General features: G+C 40.8%; 1 protein-coding gene across 1 annotated transcript in view; it reads left to right on the top strand.

Annotated features, from left to right (window-relative positions):
* The window catches only part of LOC140495619 (sodium- and chloride-dependent neutral and basic amino acid transporter B(0+)-like), a 67514-nt gene that overhangs the window by 22116 nt on the left and 26027 nt on the right, over positions 1–19371 (top strand). The window contains exons 3-9 of the mRNA XM_072594618.1: positions 2569–2707; positions 3504–3636; positions 8981–9121; positions 12207–12435; positions 16780–16896; positions 17561–17679; positions 19136–19235. Of these exons, the coding sequence (XP_072450719.1) occupies positions 2569–2707; positions 3504–3636; positions 8981–9121; positions 12207–12435; positions 16780–16896; positions 17561–17679; positions 19136–19235 (978 nt within the window). The remainder of the gene's footprint in view (positions 1–2568; positions 2708–3503; positions 3637–8980; positions 9122–12206; positions 12436–16779; positions 16897–17560; positions 17680–19135; positions 19236–19371) is intronic.

The following is a 19371-nucleotide window of genomic DNA, read 5'->3' as shown; positions in this document are numbered from 1 at the left end:
CACTAAAAATAATACATCAAATAATACATGGTTAAACAATTAATGTGAAGTGGTGGATTCAATCCCACAGCCAACAAATTTGCCTAATTTTTCTTCTGATGTGAGAGATGTGTCTTGATAGTTTAGAATTAGCAACATGATATATCAATTAGATGCTATTTATAAACCAAAGTAAATAGTTCATTTATTAATTTATATTTTCAAGTGATATTATATAGAATGTATGAACCACCCACATCAGATATATTAACTGCACATTGTGTGAAATCCTCAGAATAGTAGGCTCCTCAGTCAGGCCCTACGGTCAGGCTTGTGCATTATCATCAAACCTGCTCATATCAGGGCTCTTCACAACCCACACCATTGGATTGATGGAAACCAAGAGCGAATGTGTAAAAAAAAAAGTCATAACATGATTACATAAAGAGACAGGGAAAGATATTTGATTCATTTCGAGAGTTAAATTCACAAAGTGGCCATTTGAGTCCAACTTCCTGCACGTCATAGAAAATTAAAACTGCAGCTGAAAATCAACAATCCCAATAGATTGCTAGATACGCAGACAGACAAAACATGCATTCATAGAGATTTCAGGATTAATTTTAACCCAACCAACACAGTAGAGACACCGAGTTTCAGCTTGAACAAGTGAATTTATCCACATTGAAATCCTTTCTACTATTTTCCAGGTGTATTTCTTGTTCCCTACATTCTCATTGTTGGGATTCCAATGTTTTTCTTAAAAATCACACAACACCAGGTTATAGTCCAACAGGTTTAATTGGAAGCCCACTAGTCTTCGGAGCAACCCTCCTTCATCAGGTGGGAGTATGTAACTTTTAATACCTGAGAATGTAACTTTTTTAAAAACAGGTTTTGCGATTTACATACGGAAGAAGCGAAACTAACATGGTCATTCTAACAGATGAGAGACTTAACAAACAATCAAGGTATTTTTCAATGTATAATTTCATTTACATCACACTGTAAACTTTTGCTGTAACCTCTATGTCTTACAACTGTGTACTTAACAACCACCTGATGAAGGAGCAGCGCTCTGAAAGCTAGTGCTTCCAATTAAATCTGTTGGACTATAACCTGGTGTTGTGTGATTTTTCTTTTTGTACACCCCAGTCCAACACCGGCATCTCCAAATCAATGTTTTTCTTGGGCAGTTTGCCAGCCTCGGACCTATTGGAGTGTGGAAAGCTGTACCAATATTCCAAGGGTAATGTTTATTTCTCAAAATAGTCATAACAAGCTTAAATAAGTCATACAATAAGTCAGTGTCGACTTCTTACGCAAACATTGTTAAAATGTTCCTTATCTGGTCAAGGTTTAAACTGGACTTGCTGATGTAGTGTCTGCACTCTGATCTGCCATGCATATTATGAAGTGCTGAAGATGGTATTTATTATCAAGACTTGGAATGTGTGATGATCACCAGGCACAATGTTGATCATGATTTGGAGATGCCAGTGTTGGACTGGGGAGTACAAAGTTAAAAATCACATAACACCAGATTATAGTCCAACAGGTTTAATTGGAAGCACTAGCTTTCAGAGCTCTGCTCCTTCATCAGGTGGTTGTTAAGTACACAGTTGTAAGACACAGAGGTTACAGCAAAAGTTTACAGTGTGATGTAACTGAAATTATACATTGAAAAATACCTTGATTGTTTGTTAAGTCTCTCATCTGTTAGAATGACCATGTTAGTTTCGCTTCTTCCGTATGTAAATCGCAAAACCTGTTTTTAAAAAAGTTACATTCTCAGGTAAGTTACATTCTGAGTTTAAAGTTCCTGCACCATGGTACCTTACCCACTTGACACCCTATCTCTACTCAGTTGTCATCTTATTAACCTGGCAGCCTGGCACCCTGCTCCAATCCACATGGCATCCTCCTTCTATCACCCATTTAGCTGCCACCCTCCTATCAGTCTAGTACCTTCCCCTCCCTGCACCCTAACACACATCTACCTTGTGCACTTACCAACTGACAGCAGCTATTAAAGTGGCTGTCAGGAACATTAAAATGTCAGAAGACAGCAGCTGCGTGCTGTGAAAAAGGGTCATGTTCTGCCTTCCCCTGGCAGATTCTGTGCTGTGAAAGAACTGTCAGAGTGGAAATGTGCTTCCATATTTCTAAGAGAGCCCTCGGTTGAATCTCCAGCTCAGAAATGTGGACCTCCATTCGTTCATTCTGAAAAAAAAATAGAATGGTGTAGCCAGGTGTGTGAGACTCCCCTTCCCTGGAAAATCCAGCTCATAATCCTTAATGTCTTCTACAATAACTACTACTGAATACTTCTGAAGAAACTTTTTATACCTTAACATTTTAATTTGGGTACCTTTATCAAACAAGAGAAGAAGCAGATTGAGCACCAGAGCTGGACTGTGCTGAGAGTGAGTGCACGGACTGTACCTCTGTGTTCAGATTGAGGCATAACCTTACCCATGTAATCAAAATGATTCACTGATTCAGTCAGAGTGAATCAGTGACCCTGGTTATACTGAAATGGAATGCAAAATTTAAATGTAATACTGAAACACATTCCACATTTTCCAGACCCACTCTGCAATCTCACTCTGAATGATGGATATTTTGAAATTGTTAATACAACATGGCTGCAGACAAACAATGAAAGTTGTCCAAATGGATCAGAAATCTCCATTCCTCACCAGGGCCCGAGTGAGCAATACTGGGAGTAAGTACATTGCTGCAGATAGCCACACCGATAACCTGCACAGCTGTAATTCCTCTTTCGATGGTTATTTAGTGAATGTCCTTTTAATGAAATGGAAGCTGTTTGAGTTTGATAGAGAGGCTACTTACATCACAAACCTGTTACAAAATGGCATCATTGGCAGCGACCCTTTGCTAATTAACAGCCCTCTGGTTTCAAAACCCTGCTTTGACAACATTTATATCACAAAAGATTTAATTTAAATAAAAATTATTCATCAAGGAAAATATTCACCACCAGAATTCCTAAACATTAAATGTTTGAAATTATCAACAATCAATGTCCCTTTCTCTGCTTTTAATTGTGATATTGTCTTGTATTTAACATATAGACCTGGGAATTGCATTTAGTTTAATTGTCTGGAAGTAGACACCATGTTGAACAATATGAAGGAGCTAGGTTCACTGGGAGACATAGTGATGAAATCAAATAGCTTTATCAGTGCAAAGTGTGGCAGTCAGTGAAACTCTGCCACAAACTCCTTCAAATCAAATCCCCTCTGGTCAACAACATTAGCACTCACTGTTAAAACAAAGATCTGTGTTGAAAGGCAATAGGAAGAGTGAGATAGGTCAGAGAGAAGATCAAATCTCATCGGACCTCTTAGGAATAATTTTTAAAAACCACAGGCAAACTTTATGATGTTCAAATCTACATATATTTATTTCATTAAATACAGAGGTGCTTTGTATCAATCATTATTGTGGGCAATGAATTTTATCCTGATATAGTTGCTCTCTGTTTTCATTTCCTTCAGTAAAGTGGTTTTACACCGTTCCAGTTCAATGGATGAGACTGGGGAGATAGTCTGGTATTTAGCTCTCTGTCTGCTTCTGGTCCGGCTGACAGTTGGGGCAGCGTTATTGAAGGGAATTAAATCATCAGGAAAGGTAAATGATTGTGATGAACACAGTTATAATTAGTGATTAAGTTTGAATTTCTGAAACAAAGAAATTAGAATTTTTAACTCATTTGTGAAGGGGCTGGTTTATCTCCCAGGTGATGAGAAATAATCATTGGGAGAAAACAATAAAATGCTGATAATGCTCAACAGTTCACCTAGCCTCAAGCCTTTAAGAGGATATCACAACATATCTGACATTCCAGTATCAAGTTACCCATCTCATCTCCAGTAGTTATTAAAGTTGCAGAAATATGTTGATAGCCTTGTTGCAGTTACTGTGGGTGGAATCTGTTAGGGGTGTGAGCCACGTGACGTAGGGTGAGATTTAAGACAGAACTCTGACATGGTCCATCTCCATCAGGAATAACTCGCTGATCTTTTATGAATCTGCCGTTGAGGAGATGTGTTTCTTACTGGGCAGTAAGGGGAACTGTAGCTTATTTAATGCCTTATTAATGACACCAATTGCTTATCAATATTCTGTTTCCTATCTTACCATACACGCCAAACAAATAAGCTGTTGTGAATTCTTGGGCTAGACATCAGAGCCTTGTCGCAGTTCCTGGCAACTTCAGATCGTTACTGGCTGTGCACAGCTTCCATGTTGCTCACCATCAAACAGCACAATCCATGGGCTCTCACCCACAAACATTGACAGCAAGCATTTGCCAACACTTTGTGACTATCATGGGATATGGTGAGGCCAGCACTTGTTGCACGTTCCGAATTGCTCAGAGGGCAATGAAGAGTCAGCCTTATTACTGTGTGTCTGGAGTCACATGTATATCAAGACTAGGCAAGGATGGCAGATTTCCTTCCTTAAAGGGCATTAGTGAATAAGAAGATTTTGTTTCAAACAATTGACAATGGATTCACGGTCATCATTACATTCTAAATTCCAGATTTGTGTTAACTTTAAATTCCACTATCTGCTGTGGTAGGATTTGAACCTACATCCCCAAACCTTATTTCGGTCTCTAATATTGCAGTGATAATATCACTAAGCCATTGCCTCCCCAGGGTGTGAGACATCTCTCACTGTGTCGAGGAATGTGTGCAGCCCTCATCTGCAGGGTATTCCTCCACTGACTATGCTCACAGCTAAGAGCCTCCTTAGCCCAGTTGTGTGCATAGTTTGTGACAACGAGCTACTTCTAAGGATCAATAGGGGCCCTGTATGGTATAGTTATGTCATGTACCCACAAATACATCATGACAATGAGTGATGCCATCTGTGCCCCAACAATGAGGCTTGTGTTATCACCCAGGCAATAGGATTCGGGAATATAAAATTCAGGTATCCCCAAGAAACAAGATGTCATCAACTACGCACATGTGGCTATAGGAGGGCCAAATCACAACACTGTGGAATTGATGTCTATTCCATTAACGGTCAGGTGATCTCTGAACACTGTTACCGTTTCCTGGAGTTATGTAACTGTTACCTTGGTAACTGCTTCATTACTTTCCCAGTACATTGACAACTGTTTCAGTGTCACCTCTTCTTCTCAGCATGAACTGGAAAGCTTCATTCATTTTGTATTCAATTTCTACCTTCCTAACCTGGTCCAACTCTGAATCTTATCTTCTCTTTTGCACCCTCTGTGATTTATGGAGCTAGGCTTTCTAAAGTTCACTCAAAAGCAACAACTCTCACAGGTGCCTTTGTCTATGTTCCTCACATCCTGCTTCTGTCTCTGTCACATTGATCTGTGTTGCAACGTTTCACTTCTGATGTCATTAGCTTTTACTGAAACCATGGGCTCCCAATATGGCCATATCCTACTCTCTCTTCTACTTTTCTTCAGTTCTATTGACAGGTCAATGACCTGAAATATTAACTCTGTTTCTGTCTCTCTCTGCAAGTATTAGTTAACTTGCTGAGAGCCTCCAATACTTCTGTTTTGTTTTTATTTCCCAATATCCAGCATCTGCAATGTTTTGCTTAAGTAACTGTAAGGATCTTTATTATATCATTACAAGTCATTTGGGCATTGTTGGCTATACCATCTTTTGTTTGTCATTAATATTTACCCTTGAGCTGTCTCCTTGAACTACTGGAGTCTAATTGGTGTCGGGACACCGTCGACATTGTTAGGGAGGGAGTTCCAGGATTTTGACCCAGCGACACTGAAACAACAGTGATATATTTCCAAATCGGGATGCTGAGGGCCTTGCAGGGTAAATTGCAAGTGATGTTGTTCCCATGTATTTGCTGCCTTTGTCCTCCTTGATGGTAGACATCATAGATTTGGAAAGTGGTGTCTATGGAATTTGGTGAGTGGGATACATGGCTGCCACATTGCACAAGTGATAGAGGAAATGAATATTTAAGATGGAGGATGGGAAAAAAGTCCAACTTTTTGAAAGGTTTATTGTCTCAAACAGCATTTCCCATCGAGATGATGTGAAAGATCACATAATAGAAACATGTAAGAAGAAGCTACATAGCTTCCACTGAGCTAGCCATACCTCTGGAAAGCTGTATGTAGTTTAGATTAGATTACTTACAGTGTGGAAACAGGCCCTTTGGCCCAACAAGTCCACACCGACCCGCAAAAGCACACCCACCCAGACCCATTTCCCTACACCTAACACTACGGGCAATTTAGCTTGGCCAATTCACCTAGCCTGCACATTTTTGGAATGTGGGAGGAAACCAGAGCAAACCCACGCAGACACGGGGAGAATGTGCAAACTCCACTCAGTCAGTCGCTTGAGGCAGGAATTGAACCCGGGTCTCGAGCACTGTGAGTCCGCAATGCTAACCACTGCGCCACCATGCCGCCCACTTGTTTGAATATGTTAACAAACTGGAGTTGTATAAACCTCCAAACAGCTCAGTATCTCTCCTAAGCTCAACTCATTAAATACATAGGGTAAAAACAATGACTGCAGATTCTGGAAACCAGATTCTGGATTAGTGGTGCTGGAAGAGCACAGCAGTTCAGGCAGCATCCAAGGAGCTTCGAAATTGACGTTTCAATGCTGCCTGAACTGCTGTGCTCTTCCAGCACCACTAATCCAGAATCATTAAATACATAACACCAACTGAGAGGCTTGCTCGGTCATGGATGGTGGAGAGGTTCATGAGTGTTATGGGGCACATTTATTTAGGCATGTGTGGAATATTCCATCACTCTGCTGACCTGTGCCTTACAGATGATGGTTAGATTTTGGGAAGATTCAGAAAAGAGCCTTTCACCACAGAGTGTCCCAACTCGAACTGGCTCTTGTAGCCACAATATTTATATGAATGGTCCATTGAGGTTTCTCGTCAATGGTCACCCTGAGGATGACTGAATGCCACAGGAAGATGGCTGGATTCTCATTCATTGGAGATGGTCAGCATCAGTGGCTCAGTGTTTAGTACTGCTGCCTCACAGCATTAGGGACCCAAGTTTGATTCCATCACTGGGGAACTGTCTGTGTGTAGTTTGCACATTCTCCCCAGGTCTGCGTGTGTTTCCTCCCACAGTCATAGATCTGCAGGTTGGGTAGATTGGCCACCCTAAATTGTCCATACTGTCCAGGGATGATCTGGCTAGATGGGTTAGCCATGGGAAATGCAGGCTTACTTGCATCGGGTAAGGAGTCTGGGTGGGATGCTCTTTGGACGGTTGGTATGGACTTGATGTGGAAACCTGTTTCCACACTGTAGGGATTCTATGGTCATTACCTGGTACTTGTATGCTGTGAGGTTTGCTTAGCTCAAGCTTAAATGTTACCAAGTCTTACTGAATATGGGCATGGACTGCTTCATTATCCTAGGAGTTGGGAATGGTATTGAAGATTGTGCAATCTTCAGCAAACATCCCCATTTCTGACATTATGAGAGAGTTAAAGCATTTGATAAATCAGCTGAAGGTGGCTGGGCTACGGACTTGATCGTGAGCAACTCCAACAGAGATGTCCTGGGGATGAGTTCCTCAGTTCCTAGTCACCACAACCAATTTCCTTTGTGCTTGGTCTGACTCCAGCCAGTGGAAAGTTCTCACCCCTCCATTCCCCACCCTGCTGTCGGTTTCCATTCCCTTCAATTTTACCAGGACTCATTGTGGCCACATCCAGTCAAATGCTGCTGTGCTGTCTAGGGCAGTCTCTCTCACCTCACCTCCAGAGTTTGGCTCTTGTAGCCATGCTTGGACCAAGGTTATTGTAAGGTCAGGTGCTCAGTGAGCATGGAGGAGCCTGAATTGAGTAGCTAATGAGTAAGGAACAGTTGATAGAATGTCAACTATCCTTTCCATCACATCACAGATTGTAGAGAATGTACTGATGGGGCATTACTCTGTCAGATTGGATTTGTTTTGCTTTCTGAAGATGCGGCATACCTGAACAATTTTCCACACTGTAACTAGGTCTGCTGCTAGTTCTGGCACATTGTCAAAGTCTGCTCAGTAATAACTGATTGAACATGTGTATTCATGCTTTTGTTCCTCAATTAAATAAAATGTAATTAACTTTATTTGATTATCTTCATTTTGGTGTTCCTATTATTATGTCAATGGGTTTAACACTTTTTAAATGAGCACATTTATAACAAGGTCTTGCAAAACACTATCTCAAGATGCAAACCATGTGAAATCACATGAAAGTGTGATCCCTGTGTGTATCCTCCATGTTACTATTCCTCTCCTGGTTGTCTTCTGTTACCTTTGATGCACTGATGAGAATACGTTAGTTTGCCATTTGGTTGGATAATGTTATCTTTACAGCAAGGGGAATGGAGTATAAAAGTAGGCAAGTCTTGCTGCAAAGGTACAGCAGCAACTGTTTTGGTCTCCTTCTTTAAGGGGCGTACTTGTTTTTGAGACAGCTCTGTCAACCTCTCTGTGCTAATTCCTCAAATAAACCATTTATCTTATAAAACACATGTTTGATCAGTTTGGGCCTATACTAACAGAAATTTAGGAGACCAAGAAATAACCTTCAAAAATTCTGAATGGTCTTCACAGGCTTATTCTCCTCATGGGAGAATCTAGAACAGGGAGCACTGTTATCAGGCATCTCCAAGTAAGGTAGAGTGAAGAGGAATCTGTTGCTTCGGAGCATTTTTAATCTTTCAAATGCTCTTCTCAGAAAGTAGTAGAGTCTGGGTCATTGAATATATGCAAGGCAGAGTTTTTAAATTTGTCAAGAGAATGAAAGGCTATGGAGAGGGAGTGTGTTGGGTGATCAGGCAGGAAAGGAAACTTATGGTTAGCACCTGATCAGCCAGAATCTTATTGCATGGTGGGGCCACATGGACTCGTATTGCTTTAAGATTTTATTTTCTTCTGTTGTACCAGTAATACAGGAAAATCTAACAATGTTCTCTCCGCGCTCAGGTGGTTTATTTCACTGCAACATTCCCTTATGTGGTTCTGACGATACTCCTGATCCGAGGGGTTACCCTGGAGGGAGCTTCTAAAGGAATTGAATTCTATATCGGAAGCCAGTCAGACTTCTCCAGACTGGCTGATGCTGAGGTAAATACAGCAATATGAATGATTGAGTCTTTATTATATTTTTACTCTGCTTGGGTTAGTCAATTTAAAATCAGTGTCTTACTTATGAGTTCTTTACAAACTGTCAGTGAACCAGATTTAGTTATTACAAAGTTTTAATTGAGCTTGTGATGAATTCAAAAGAATCAGTTTAAGGTCTATATCATTCTCCATTGTCAGGAAAGAGGGTCAGTCATGGTCTGTGATGGAAGAGAGGATGGAAATTGTTGGGGAATGATGACAAGGAATGGGATGCAACAGAATTCCTCCTTCGTGCCTCCTTCTTTCTGAAATCTTGGAACTGATTCAGGTCTAAGAGTTTCAGGTGAAATGCCTCATTGACATATGAAGCCAATATTGACCCACATTTTGCTGTGTCAGGGCCATAGAAAGGGCCACTCTGGATGAGCCTTGTCCTTATCCACTCCGTCTCAATGATATTTGGTGCTGCAAGTATCTGGAAGTGGGAGGGGTAAATGAGACAACATTGTCTCCATCTGAAATTTAGAATCTACATCTGGAGTGAACATTGGAAAGTCACTGATTATATCCTTAACCAATCAGATTGTAGTATTTTGAACTTAACAATGCAAGGACTGAGGCAGAAAAGGAAAGTGTAAGTTTGAGTAGGTGACTTCAATACTGTGAACCCATTCTTCCAGTAGTTAGTTTAATTCTCAGAGATAGTGACTGGTAGTAAATAAACACTTGCACATCATTAAAAGGTTATTCAATGTAATATTGCGTGAAACAGATTTCTGAGTTTACAGCATAAGGATAGAGATTTCATTGCCCACAGTGAGTACAAATAGGCAGACTGGGAGACACCATTTTAGGAAGCTGACAGTGAACTAATATAGACTGGATAACAGCGGTTGGAATTTTGTATTCTGTTCAAAAACACAGCAGTGTTTGTGAACAGAAAATAGTGAACACTATTACTTCCTCAAATTTTCTGACAGCAACTGGATTTGATTTCCATTTATATTATTTATCCACTTTCTACATGAATCTGCAGATTACAATGTAGTTTTATAGAGGCCAATAACAACTATTGCATGGTACCTGTTGATATTAAACCACTTTGGTTGCTGTGATATTGCTACAATTTTAAAATAAATTATTATTTATGCTGAAAGGTGTTCTATGATGGTGTCAGTGCGAATGCTGCAAATAATGAACTAAGAACATCAGAAATAGGAGCAAGAGTAGGCCATCTGGCCCATCGAGCCTACCCCGCCATTCAATAAGAGCACGGCTGATCTCTTCGTGGGCTCGGCTCCATTTATGCTCCGGCCACTGACCATACCCATAATTCCTTCACTGTTCAATAATCTATCTGTCTTTGCCTTAAAAACATTCAAGGAGCTAGCCTCAACCATTTTACTGGGCAGGGAATTTCACAGATTCACAACACTTTGGGTGAAGAAGATCCATCTCAACTCAGACCGAAATCTGCACCCCCTTATTTTGAGGCTAAACCCCTGCTTCTCATTTCACCTGCCAGTTAAAACAACCTCTCTGCTTCTACTTTATCTATTTCTTCATAATTTTATATGTTTCTATAAGATTCCCCCTCAATCTTCTAAATTCCAATGAGTATAGTCCCAGTCTACTCAATCTCTCCTCATAAGCTAACCCTCTCTCAAGTCTAGAATCAACCCAGTGAACCTCCTCTGCACCCCCATCCAGTGCCAGTAAATTATTTTTCAAATAAGGAGACCAAAACTGTACACAGTACTCCAGGTGTGGCCTCACCAGCACCCTATATAGCTGCAACATAACCCCCAGAAATTGCATGCAATTCTAGTCTCCTTCCTATCGGAAAGGTCTTGTGAAACTTGAAAGGGTTCAGAAAAGATTTACAAGGATGTTGCCAGGGTTGGAGGATTTGAGTTACAGGGAGAGGCTCAACAGGCTGGGGCTGTTTTCCCTGGAGCGTCGGAGGCTGAAGGGTGACCTTATAGATGTTTACAAAATTATGAGGGACATATAGGATAAATAGACAAGTCTTTTCCCTGGGGTCAGGGAGTCCAGAACTAGAGGGCATAAGTTTAGGGTGAGAGGGGAAAGATATAAAAGAGACCTAAGGGGCAACTTTTTCACGCAGCTGCCAGCTGGAATGAGCTGCCAGAGGATGTGGTGGAGGCTGGTACAATTGCAACATTTAAGAGGCATTTGGTAGGGTATATGAATAGGAAGGGTTTGGAGAGATATTGGCCGGGTGTTGGCAGGTGGGACTAGATTGGGTTGGGATATCTGGCTGGCATGAACAGGTTGGACCGAAGGGTCTGTTTCCATGCTGTACATCTCTATGACTCTATGACGCCCTGCTTTTAAACTCCATCCCTCCAGCAATGAAGGACCATAAACCACTTGCCTTCTTAATTAACTGCTGCAATTGCAAACCAACTACTTGTGATTCATTCACAAGGACATCCAGGTCCCTCTGCTCTGCAGTATGCTGTAATTTTTCACCATTTTCTTGTTATTCTGACCAAAATGGATGTCCTCATATTTCCTAACATTGTACTCCATCTACCAGACCCTTGCCACTCACTTAAACTATCTATATCCCTCTGCAGACTTGAAGCGTCCTCTTCACACTTTGCTCTGCAAACCATTTTAGTGCCATTTGAGAAATTTAAAACACTATACTTGGTCCACAACTACAATTTATCTATTTAAATCGTAAACAATTGAATCCCAATACTGATCCATGGGGCATACCTCCTTTATCTTAGGCACCTTTAACTTCGGCAGCAGGCTTTCATGTGACACTTTGTTGAATGCCTTCTGCCTTCTGGAGTCAGTCACTGAAAACCATGGCTGGTGAAGAATATATCAGACATCCCAGGGGAAATTTGGCAGTAAGTGATTAACAGTAATGATGACCGTCCTGTTTAATAAGAGATACTGTTAATCCAGAGGGAGCTACTTTGGTCAGTTCACCATGGATTAAATATATGTGTCCTCATATTATTTTCAAGGTTAACATCATGTTATCCTTTGAATAAGTTTGTGTTTCATTTCCCTCCAGACACTAATTCTATTTTCTATTTACTAGGTCTGGAAAGATGCTGCAACACAAATTTTCTTTTCCATTTCAGTGGGTTGGGGGAGTTTAGTAGCATTGTCATCCTATAACAAGTTCCATAACGACTGCTACAGAGATACCATCATTGTCTGCATGGTTAATTGTGCTACGAGTGTGTTTGCTGGATTTGTCATCTTCTCCATCCTGGGACACATGGCTCATGTACAAGACAAGCCTATTTCAGAGACTGCACAGTCAGGTAATTAGAGCTGTTCTAAGTATTAAGGGTCAGACAGCTTTAATGTGCTGTCTGAAGTGAATCACACTGATGTTCAAGCGTCTAGACACAATGTTCAGGCTCTGAAGAGCAACACATTGCCATGATGTTTGACTTATACTGGACAGGAATTGGAGCTGAATAATGCAATGGAATACCTGGGGATTGAACCTTAGCTCTTAAAAGTGAGCTTTTAAAATAACCACAGGATCGGCAATATTAAAGCAATCAATTAACATTATTGTCCAGTATAAGATCTGTTATTTAACTTAGAATTACATTTTATATGAGCCATGTTTAATGTTTTATGAAGAAAATTTGAATGAATTCCACAATATCAACATATATTTCTAATCTGAACCACTTTTGTTTATTTATGACATCAATTAAAGTACTGTATTGTGGTCTCAAATTATAAATTGTTGAAAGTACATTTTTCAGAAAGTTTTTCATGTGAAAAATCATTTCATGTAAACATTCTGTGTAATGCCAGTTTGTGGGCGGCACGGTGGCACAGTGGTTAGCACTGTTGCCTCATAGCGCCAGAGACCCGGGTTCAATTCCCGCCTCAGGCGACTGACTGTGTGGAGTTTGCACGTTCTCCCCGTGTCTGCGTGGGTTTCCTCCGGGTGCTCCAGTTTCCTCCCACAGTCCAAAAAATGTGCAGGTTAGGCAAATTGGCCATGCTAAATTGCTCATAGTGTTAGGTGTAGGGGAAATGGGTCTGGGTGGGTTACGCTTCGGCGGGTCGGTGTGGACTTGTTGGGCCGAAGGGCCTGTTTCCACACTGTAAGTAATCTAATCTATTGATGATGCTGTAGTAAGTAAGTAATAATGACCAGGGCTGCACAGTGGCTCAGTGGTTAGCACTGGGACCTGGGTTTGAATCCAGCCTTAGGTGACTGTCTGGCTGTGTGGAGTTTGCACGTTCTCCCCATGTCTGTATGGGTTTCCATTGGTGCTCTGGTTTCCTCTCATAGTCCAAAGATGTGCAGGTTAGGTGGATTAGCTATGCTAAATTGTCTGGTCATGTCCAAGATTGTGCAGGCTAGGGTAATGCAGGGATAGGGGAGGGGGGAGCTGGGGCTAGGTGGGATGCTCTTCAGAGGGTTGGTGCAGACTCAATCGACCAAATGGTGTATTACCGTGCTGTAAGAATTCTATGATTCTGGGTAAAGTTATAAAACATAGCTCATACACCAATCTGATTATTCCAGTAGCCTGATCACTGAGTGGTTCTACAGCCTGAACCTGGGCAGGGACATAGGGACAGGGGTAGGCCATTCTGTCAGTCTAGTCTGCTTTTCTACTCCATATAATCCTGAATGATCAGTGCCTTTTACTCATTTCATTCACTGCCCCTGTACATCACTGGGAATCTTTTTTTCTAAATATATTCATGAGATGAGGGTGTGATTGTCTAGATTAGCATTTATTACCAATCCCTAATTACCTTAAGGGCAGTTAAGAGTCATCTGGCTTGGGTCTGGAGTCACATGTAGGCCAGATTAGATTGGCAGTTTCGTTCCCTAAAGGATGTCAGAGAAACATTGTTTTTTTTATGACAATCGACAGTGGATTCATGGCCATCGTTAGTCTCTTAATTCCAGATTGTTATTGAATTCAAGTTGTACCATCTGTAATGGTGGGATTTGATTCCAGGTGCCCAAAATATTCTGGGACTCTGTATTAACAGATCAGTGATAATACCACTAGGGCAGCACCCAACCCCCTCCCCCCCCCCCAAATTATATCAATCTCTGTCTTAAATCTACTCAAAGAATGAGCTTTCACAGCCCTCTGAGGTGGAGAATGTTTCAACCCCCTGAGTAAACTGATTTCTCCTCATCTTGGCCCAAACTGACATCCCCTTTCATTTTAAAATCGTGCTCCCTGGTTTTAGATTCTGCAGGCACAAGAAACATCTTCTTTGCAGCTATCCTGTCATTCTTGTTATGACACGGCGGTGAACCCTTCTGCTAATTAAACCAAACACCCAGAAGAGCTCACCTCACTCCATAATCTGATAAAATATGAGAGACAGAGAACTCCCAAATTTCACTGTTTAAAGAAAAAAAATCAACTTATTCTTTAACTTTAAAAATGAATATTAAACAACAACTATTTACAACTCTAATACTCCTTTCTCTTAAATGTTTGTTATCTACCTTACACCCTATAACAATATACTGTTGCCATAAAAACCCATATTAAAATTGCATCAACTTAATTTCAAAACTAGACAGTGACTGTTGCTTTTGGTGTCTGTCTTCCCCTATTGTAGATCTCCCTGGGTCATCTTCAGTCTATTGCTGCAAAGATGTTTCATGTGAAGAAGGTGTCTTTGATAGAGAGTGTGTTGCTGGCAGTTAGTCTGCTGGTGGCACTTGGTCTCTCTCTGTCAAAATATCTGCTTCTTTATGCCCCAAACATTGGATCACCTCATTGGTTCAAGGTTGGCAAAAGCATTAAATTCAAACTCGATTGGGTTTTAGTATCCTGGGGCATAATTTAAATTGATTGATTAGATTTGAATTGTGATGAAAACAACTGAGGTATCTAGGTTATGGCCAAATGTTACATATTTTCAATTTCCCAGTACACTCTGAGACTGCTAATCAGTCACATGACTGGTGCCTGCAAGCTTTCAGTGCAAAACAGCTTTCACTCTCTCTTAAAGGTACATTACACACCTTCAGCTTCAGACTTCTTTAACTGTTTTGCAAATTTCAGAGTGATGACCTTTTATTCTACAAGATTCTAGAGAATATAGATCCAGTTTTCGCAATCTTTCTTCATCGGATAGTTGTGCCAACTTGGAAACATGTCTGGTGAACCTTCATTGCAGTCCTTCTATGGCAATGATATCTTTCCTGAGAAAAGGAGACCAAACTGTATACAGTATTCCAGGTGTGGTTGAATCAAGCTCTTCTCTACTTTCCGCACCTCTGCCCTTGAACCCCACCCCCCAACTGCAACAAGGATGGAACCCTCCCTCAGTGGTCCTCACATTCCACCCCATGAATCTCTAGATACAGTGCATTGTCCTCCATTATTTTTGCCACCTACATTCAGACCCCACCGCCAGAGATATATTTTCCTCCCTGCATTCTACAGATATCTTTCCATCTGTGATTTCCTTGTTCGGTCCACAATTTCCACCAACCTACCCCCTGCACCCAACACCTGCCCTTGCCACTGCACAAGGTGCAAAACTTGCACCCACACCTCCACCTCACCTTTGTCCAAGGCCATAAAGGATAATTTCAAATCCGGCAGAGATTTTACTGCATACCCTCAAACCTCATTTACTTCATCCATTGCTCTCGATGTGTTCTCCTTTACATCGGGGAGACCGAGCCCCAACGCACGGAATGGTTTGGGGAACATTTCTGGTTCACACGCATTGAACAATCCCACCTTCCTGTGGCCAAACGCTTCAACTCCCCTTCCCACTCCCCTGAGGAAATGCAAATCCTAGACCCCCTCCACCACCAAATCAAAGCCACCTGCCAACTGGAGGAAGGACACATCATCTTCCGCCTTGGGACCCTCCACCAACGTAGCATCAACATTAACTTCACCAGTTTCCAAATCTCCCCACCCTGGCCCACCATCCCAGATCCCACCTTCCATTTTAGCATTGCCCTCTTGTCCTGTTCTACCTGTCCATCTTCCATACCACCATACCCCCCGCCCCCGCCCCAAAATTTCTCAGTCCCCTCCCTCATCCATATTCATCATGAAGGGCTTTTAACCAAAACATTGACTCTCCTACTCCTGGGATGCTGCGCTTTTCCCAGCACCACACTTTTCAACTGTAACCAAGCTCCTAAACAATTGAAGCAAGACTTCACTATTCCTTTATTCAAATTCTCTTGCTATACAGGTTGACATCCCATGAGGCTTCCTAACAGCTTGCTGTCCATACATGTTAGTCATCAGTGACTTAATGAAAAGGTTACCGAGGTCCATTTGTGCATCTACACTTTGCAACCCCTAACAAATTAAGAAATGCACTGCACTAAATTATCTGTTCAATTATTTCTCTCCCATTCCTGATTCTCCAACTGTCTTCTCTGTTTTAAAATGCCACTCTCAACAGCATATAAGATTTTTTTGCCTTAGTTGAGATTGATTGGTCAATATGATGTATTTCTAATGATTTATATTGTAAACATATATCAGCACATCATTGAAGGCTGGTGAAATGAACAATTTTGCAAATGTTGACAAATTAAGCAATAATAAATTAAGTGGATTTTAAGTCACTAACCAGTTTACCGCAACATTAATTGTACCTTTTCAATTCTATCCACTGTCCAGGTTTCAGTTTGGTCTTCATTGCCTACCCGGAGGCCCTTGCACAGTTGCCGTGGGCACCATTATGGTCTGTTTTATTTTTCTTCACTCTGGGAGTTGACACAGAGTTTGGAGATTTAGGTAAAAATGGCATTGCATCATTTAAATAACCAATTTCTTTTGAAAGAATTATGACCGAATTGAGCAAATAACTGCTGTCATTGATGTCAGTGGATAAATGCATAATATTTCTTTGTAGCAATTGTTTCATCGTTGTCTGAAAGAAGAATCAATCTTTGTCTTAATGATTAGCAACTGCTTTGAAGTAAAATTTGGGGGAAAGAAAATCACACGACATCTGAACAATTTCATAATGCAATCTGTTTGATATCTATTATGGTGGTTTCAATCTTGATGTTCATGTTCCATCTCTTTTCTTTGCCCTCATGCCTAGAATTTATCCCTTCACATTTAATTGAGACAAATACTGCTGTTGAAGAGATGAGGACTTTTATTTTCCTGCTTCACAGGGAACAGGATGGTCAGCAAACTCACTTACTAATGTTGAAACTCACTCATGTTGAAACACCCCACACGATATTTGAGGATAACGATGATGCAGTTATCCTCTGCATTAGAGCACCAGGAACACAACTGGGGAAAAATATACATGTCTCAGGGCTAGAGAAATGGATGCAGAGATCTTTTACTCCAAACTCCAGGGCTTTGGTGTGTCCAGTGATGTTTTGTCCTGTCATTGTGCAAGTTATTAATTAATCACTTCATCTGACATTTTCTGCATCAGAAACAGTTCTGACAGCCCTGCAGGACCAGTTCCCTACATTGGTCCGATCAAAGCGCCTTCTTCTGACAGCTGGTGTTTGTTCATTATTTTATCTGCTTGGCCTTCTATGTGTGACACAGGTAGGTTGTACTTCAGTGATTTAAGCTGCTATCACATGTACTCAGTAACTCTTAAAAGTTGATCAAATTCATGGGATGAAGTAATACAGCAAGAGCTTGTGCTCTGGTCCTTTCCTTTTGCAGCTGTTTAATGTTGTGCAGTGATCTTCTCATATTGATATCTTGCTGTGATTCTGAGTTCACTCTCAGACATTCTAATCTCACACTAGGACTGGGAAACAGGACCACAATTCTGTTTATTATGTTATAAGATTTCTCAGCAGACACATTTGTTATTACTGAATGGAATACCCTTTCTCCTTGTGGTGACTGCTATTGGTATAGTTGAGTTATCCTTCCAATGTCTGGTGGTTGGAAAATTAGAAAATTAGTCAGTGACTTAGTGAAAATTGTCACCATTGATGGGAAATAAATGTTGCAAACTTCAACCAAGGCTACAATGCAATCTTATAAGGGTAGACAGGTTCTTTCTGTTGATATGGTGGGTGACTATGACATATTCTCACTGACATCTCAGTGTTCCAACCAATACACAGTGAGCTGTACAGATGCCTTTTTTCACTCTATGCCCAAATGCCCCGGTATAATGTGGCAATATAGCTTGGTAAAGAGCTTCACCTACAAGCATCTGGCACCTCTTGTGTCACATCAAGCCTGACGTCAATAATAGCTTCCCAAAATGGCATCAGTTATCTGTTTTTATTGAAGCGGTTACAGTTCTGTTGTCCAATGCTCATTGTATTCATATTGACTATATTTTCTCATGTAATGTTTTTCAGTTTAGCAAAACAGTCACGGTCTCATTTGGCTTTGGTACACCTCTCATTGTGTCTGAAGTAACTATTTTCCTGCCTTGTTTGTAGTGGATCTCAAAGTTAAATTGCTGAACTTTGAGATACTGAGAGAGATCATTGATTTCATGGGATTTAAGAAAATACCCCCCAACGTTCCCAGGCAGTTAAATCTGGAGACAGAGGGTTAAGATGTACAGAAAGGGTGATCATTCTAAATCTAGAAAGCATTTGACCCACGTGAGATCACATTTAGAACACTGCAAGTAAATTCTGATCTCTCATTTTCAAAAATCACATTCAGTTACCAATGTAGAAGAAAGAACTACAATGTAATAGATGCCCAGACATAAATGAATGAGTGAATATTGAGCATCAAGTTAGAATTGTGTTGGAACATTTCTGACGATGAGTCATGCCAGACTCGGAACAGTAACTCAGTTTCTCTCTGCACAGATGCTGCCAGACCTGGAAAGTTTCTCCAGTATTTTCTGTGGTTGTTTCAGATTTCCATCATCTGCAGGATTTTGCTTTAATTAGAATTATGTTTTTCGTAAATACCTAAAGGTCTTCATATTTATAATCTCTTTAAAGTCTGAATTTGAAATTAAGAGTACTTAATAATTTTCCTGTGTAACATTTTTCAATTTTCCAAATAATTTTAGGCTGGGATTTACTGGTTAAATTTTGTCGATCATTACACTATGGACTGGATTCTCTTTATAACAGCTCTCCTGCAACTCATCGGTCTCAGCTGGATCTATGGTCAGCGAATCTTGGAAAATACTGAAACAAAATCAATTAAATTACAGCACTTTGTGGACTTAAAGGTTTCTTTAATAAAATCAGACCAAATGAATTGGCTGCGGGACGTGGTGTAGATAGCTCTTTATATCAGAAG

Source organism: Chiloscyllium punctatum, chromosome 25, assembly GCF_047496795.1.
Source record: "Chiloscyllium punctatum isolate Juve2018m chromosome 25, sChiPun1.3, whole genome shotgun sequence".
Taxonomy (NCBI): Eukaryota; Metazoa; Chordata; class Chondrichthyes; order Orectolobiformes; family Hemiscylliidae; genus Chiloscyllium; species Chiloscyllium punctatum.
This window is presented reverse-complemented; position numbering and strand designations above follow the sequence as displayed.